General features: G+C 37.8%; 1 protein-coding gene across 1 annotated transcript in view; it reads left to right on the plus strand.

The window, feature by feature from the left end:
* The window catches only part of LOC122551741 (kinesin heavy chain), a 204,646-nt gene that overhangs the window by 73,864 nt on the left and 124,782 nt on the right, over nt 1-6,000 (plus strand). The window contains exons 2-3 of the mRNA XM_043694135.1: nt 2,055-2,145; nt 4,327-4,400. Of these exons, the coding sequence (XP_043550070.1) occupies nt 2,055-2,145; nt 4,327-4,400 (165 nt within the window). The remainder of the gene's footprint in view (nt 1-2,054; nt 2,146-4,326; nt 4,401-6,000) is intronic.

A 6,000-nucleotide genomic window follows, 5' to 3' on the forward strand; every position in this document is an offset into this window, starting at 1 on the left:
TATGTGTGCAAGTTAAAGTTATTGGCCATTAAGTACATTCAAGACTGAGGTAGACAGATTTTTAAACAGCAAGGGAATCAAGGGTTGTAGGCATAAAGATGGAGTAGAGGATTATTAGATCAGTCACAACCTTATTGAATAGCTGAGCTGACACTATCAGTTGAATGATGGATTTCTGCTCCTACACCTTGTGGTTAATTAGAAGCAAAATATTGCAGTTCCTAAAAGAAAAACAGGAAGTGCTGGGGAAACCTAGCAGATCCGGCTGTATCCTGGAGAGAGAATCAGAGTTACTATTTTGAGTCCAATGACTTCTTCTCTCGCCACCAAATGTTGCTGTATTTTTTTGATTTTCCACACCTTTGTTTTCATTTATGCACAAATTTAGATAGAAATTCATGTGTATAACTAATCAGAAATCATGTGGGTATGATGACATTAGTCAGTATGACACCAATATTTTAAATGATATCTCAGATTGTATTGTAGAACTGAAATTAATGAAGGTCATAAATGATGTGCATAGAACAAAGAACAATAGAGCACTGGAACAGGCTGTTCGGCCTGCCAAACCTGCACCGACACACGACATCTTTCAAAGTTAAAAACCTTTTGTCTCTTTGTAGTTCATACCCCTCTTTTTGTTGCCTATTCATGTATCTGCCAAGATGACGCTCAAACATTGCTGTTGTATCTGCTTCCACCACCTCCACTGGCAACCCATTTCAGGGACTTACTACTCACTGTGTTTAAAAAAAAACAACCTGCCTCTCACGTCTCTATTAAATTTACCCCCTTTTAGCTTAAACCTATGCCACCTAATAATTGACATTTCTACCCTGGGGAAAACGATTCTAACGATTCTGTATCCATACTTCTCATAATTTTGTAAACTTTTTTCAGGTCGCCCTTCACCTTTTGACATTCAAGTGAAAACAAACCAAGTTTGTTCAATCTCCCCCATAGCTAATAACCTCCAGACCAGACAACATCCTGGTGAACCATTTCTGTACCTCCTGCAAAGCCCCCACATCCTTCTGGTAGTGTGGTGACCAGGACTGTATGCAGTATTCCACGTGTGACCTAACATAAGTTGTATGCAGCTATAACAAGATTTGCCAATTTTTATACTCTGAAATTTACATGTCCCAATGAAGGCAAGCATGCCAAATGCTTTTTTTTAACCATGTCCACTTGTGTTGTCACTTCCAAGTAACTGTGGAACTGTATACCTAGATCCTGCTGTATGTTAATGCTTCTAAGGGCTTTACCATTTCCTGTACACTTCCCTCCTGCATAGATCCTTCCAAAATGCATCATCATGCATTTGTCTGGATTAAATTCCAATTGCCATCTCTCTTACCAAGTCTCTAGCCTATCTATATCCTACTGTTTCCTCGAGCAATCCTCTTCAGTATTTGCAGCTCCCCCAATCTTTGTGCCATCTGCAAACTTATTAATTGCAATACATAAATTTTCCTCCAAATCATTTATATATATGAGTACCAGCATTGATCCCTGCAGAACACCACTGGTTGCAGATCTCCAGTCTGTGAAGTACCCCTCCATGGCTACACTCTGTCTTCTATGACTAAGCCAGTTCTGTATCCATCTTACCAGCTCACCACAGATACTATTTGACTTCACCCTGTGTATCAGTCTGGCATGACGGACCTTGTGAAAGGCTTTGCTAAAGTCCATGTAGACAGCATCTACTGTCCTGCTGTCAATCATCTTTGTCACTTCCTTAAAAAACTCAATAAAGTTTGCATGACACAACCTCCCTGCAAAGTCATGCTGCCTATCGCTATTTAGTCCATATTTTTCTAAATGTCGGTAATTTAAGAAATTTTGAAAAATCATGGATGCTCTGTGGATGTAATGGATATTTTCATACAATGTTTTTTCGACTGTTCAACCAGGCTCACCAATGAATGTGGATTTGCATAATTTTCAGAGTTAGATAGGAAGTGTCAGTGAATAAATATTATGCTTGAACACCTTTGTTTTTCAGAATTTTTAAAATGTGAACTTCTTTCCTTCTCTTCTTCCAGCATGGAAAACCTTTTGTGTTTGACAAAGTGTTTTCTCCAAACACGACCCAGGAGCAAGTTTACAATGCGTGTGCAAAACAGATTGTTAAAGGTAAATCTTACAGATTTTTGCCTCCAATCCACTGAAACAAAGTCAATTTATGGAGTTTGGAGAGGGAATTATGAGGAATACTTGACCGCTTTGCCAAATCTAGAGTTTGAGCCAGAAATCTCAAGTTCCAAGCTTCCACCGAAATTATATACTAATATTTCCCTTTTCATTTGAGCACATTGTCTTGCACAAGGTAATGGGCACCAGTAAATATTCTAAGCTACTTTTGAAAAGACATTCAAAATGTATAAGTAAGTGAGATAGCCTTGTTAAGAGGTTTTTAATTAGTAATGAGATAAAGGGTTTTGGGGAGCAGGCAGGAAAGTGGAATTGAGGCCAGGCTGAGATCAGCCATGGTCAAATTAAATGGTGCAGCAGGCTTGATGGGCTGAATTGCCTACTCATGCTCCTGCTTCTTAAAATAAAGAGTGATATAAGAACAAAAGTGAGAAAGTATCTTGATTTAGAAGAGCAGAAAGTAGAATCAGTTTGGGTAGGGATTAGAACTAATAAGAGGAAGGACTGGGCCATGTGCATGATTATATGCAGCTTCTAGCAAGCATAAAATGTGAAAGTTAAGTATTGAACTTTATAAGTTTATAGACATTAGAGGTGAGTTGGCTAGGATGGACTGGGATATTAGATTAAGATGTATGATGGATGAGCAACGGGAATATTACATAATTCTAATGTCAGTACTTTTCATTAATGCATTTAAGAAGCCAATGGGAAAACCGATATAATCATGGCTAACTAAGAAGGCTAATAATTGTGTTAGGTTGAAGGAAAAGACTTATTAAATTGAGAAGAGCAAAAGTAAGCCTAAGGATTTTGGAAAACTTTTGATAAAAAAGCAAGAATAAGGAGGAAGAAACTAGAATGTGAAGAAGCAAAAACATGAAACAGATTGAAAGAGTTCTTGCACATAAAAGGAAAGAGTAGTGAAAATAGTTATTGCTAATTTAGAAGCTGAGATAGAACTTGTAATGGAGAATAAGGAATTGGCAGTAATGCAGAGCAAATAAACATACCAGAAGTAGTGGGGATCTGAGGCGATAATGAGAATGAGCAATTAATTAATACAAGGTTTTGAAAAATAAATTCCAGGCAACATAAATGGGATGGAAAATTGTCCAATCCCCTTACCCTGATGGGCTACATCCTAGCATGTTAAAAGATGTTTCTGCAGAGGTAGTGATTACCCTGGTTGTGATTTTCCCTAGATTTGGGAAACAGCAGATAGGTAAATACTAAATCAAACATCCCTAATGAAAGGAACAAATTAAAGAACTATTAGCCTGACATCAGTGTTTTGGTAAAAAAAAGATGGAATCTATTATTAAAGAGTTAACGATGTGATTTACAAAATCACTCTGATAAGGCAGTGTCAACATGAAGTTTTCTTGAATTTCATGGTTTCACGAAGGTGAAATCATGTTTGATAATTTTATACGAACATTTTGAGGAGGTTACGAGCAAGATAGGTAAAAGGGTGCTTATAGATGCCAGTTTTTGCTAAAAGCACTCAATAAGTTGCTGGAGGAATGGAACACAATTTCCACTTTGGCAATTTACTAGCCTTCCGGTCTAAATATTGAGTTCAACAATTTCAGACCATGAAGACTGTCCTCCATTTGATATTCTCCATCCTGCCACAGTGCTTCTTCTCATGGTTTTGCTAACTGCAAGTTGACTTTTATTCTGTTATTAACACCCATTGACACTCTCTTTGCCTTTTGTTTAATGCTGTCATGTAAGTCACACACACAATGTTATTTGCTGCATCTGATAATTAGCTATTGAATGATGTTGAAAGGTTTGATTCCTCTAATGTTCTTCAAGAAAAGTCATATTTAGTTTGCCCAAGATGGACCGCTGTTCAAAAAATTTAATGATTTACAAATATGTCTCACAATCAGGTAAATATTTAATAATTCAAAATAAACTTTGTAAATTTAAAGCAAGATTTGTAGCAACTTGTCATGTATCCTAGATGCCTCAAAGTGCATAACCTGCAATGCCATACTTCTGAAGTAGAGTGACATTTATTGTGTGTAGGCAGATTATGTTTTATCTTGGAAGTGTAATTTAGCACTCATACATGATTTGAACAAGTTCATGTTAAACTTTATACTTATATTTTTGCATTTTCAATCATACTAATATGTCATTCTTTTTCAGATGTGCTTGATGGTTACAATGGAACTATTTTTGCTTATGGTCAAACATCCTCTGGCAAAACGCACACTATGGAGGTAAATAGTTGATTTGCGTTTTAATGTGTGTTTCTAAAAGCAGAAAATATCCATTCTGGGAAATATTTTGCAACAATAATCAAACCAATTGAAAGTGAACAAAACTGATCTAATTCTCACCTTTTCCTCCTATCTGCGCAAATGTTATCTGGTTGATCCTTGAACACATTTACTGATTTCTTCAGCAGCCTTTCCCATTATTTGTTCAGCATCATATCTGTAACTAGAAAGATATCAACATGGGAGCATAGATTGTGTAGTTTTATTATTCCTGCTGATTCACACTTTGATTAAATATATATATTAGTTCTCACTTCACAAAAGAAGACACAAATAGCAATCTAAAATGTACAGGATCTCAGGATCTAATGGGAAGGAGGAATTAGTATTGGGAAACTAACAGGAGTAAATACTCGGGGCCCAGTAACCTTCATTCAGAGTTCTTAAGGAATTAACCCGCGAAATAGTAGATGAGTTCGTGGTCACCTGCAAATGCTATAGACTCTGATACAGCACCCATGGATTGGAGGATAGCTGCTGTAACCCTGCTATTTTAGCTGGGATGGCGAGAGAAAACGGTGACTGGTTAGTTTGGCAGTGGATATGGGAAATATGCTAGCCTCCATTATAAATAATGTAATAACAGAGCACTTGGAATGTAGTGATAGAATCGGACAGAGTCAAAATGGATTTCTGAACGGGAAGTCATGCTTGCCAAATGTGCTGGATTTTTTTGACAATGAAGAAATAGAGTGGATAAGGGGGAGCCAGTGTTTGTGGTTGACTTGAGTTTACAGAAAGCTTTTGATAAGATCCCACATAAGAGATCAGCATTCAGAATTAAAGCTCATGTGACTGAAGATAGTGTCCTGATGACAGGAAACAAAAAGTAGGAATAAAGGGATCTTTTTCCTAGTAGCAGGCAGTGACTAGTGGGGTGCCACAGGGATTGGTGTTTGAACCCCAGCTGTTCACAACATATATGAAAAATTTATATGAGCTAACTTTGTGTCATATCTTCAAATTTGTAGATGACACAGAGCTGGGTGGGAGGCTGTGCTGTGAGGGGGATGCAGAGAAGCTACAGCAATGAGGACATTTTAAGTCAGTGGGCAATACATAGTAGGTGCGGTTTAATGTAGGTAATGTGAGGTTTTCCACTTTGTTAGCAAAAACAGCAGACAGATTATTATTGAAAGGGTGAGGTTTAATAAGTAAATATACAGGTGCTCTAAGCAGTGAAGAAAGCAAATGGTATGTTGGCATCCATAGCGAGAGGAATCAAGTACAGGGACAGAGATGTCTTGCCGCAGCTGTAGAGGGCATTGATAAGACCACTACTGGAGTATCTTCTGCAGTATTGGTCTCATAATCTGAGGAAGGATGCTCTGGCTGTTGAGGGAAAACAAAGAAGGTTTACCAGATTCTGGATTAGAGTGGTGCTGGAAAAGCACAGCAGTTCAGGCAGCATCAGAGGAGCAGGACAATCAACGTTTTGGGCAAAAACACTTCATCAGGAATAGAGGCAGAGTGCCTACAGGGTGGAGAGATAAATGAGAGGGGGGTGGGGAGAAAGTAGCATAGAGTACAATAATTGAAT

The sequence above is a fragment of the Chiloscyllium plagiosum genome, chromosome 7 (genome assembly GCF_004010195.1).
Source record: "Chiloscyllium plagiosum isolate BGI_BamShark_2017 chromosome 7, ASM401019v2, whole genome shotgun sequence".
In the NCBI taxonomy this organism is placed as follows: Eukaryota; Metazoa; Chordata; class Chondrichthyes; order Orectolobiformes; family Hemiscylliidae; genus Chiloscyllium; species Chiloscyllium plagiosum.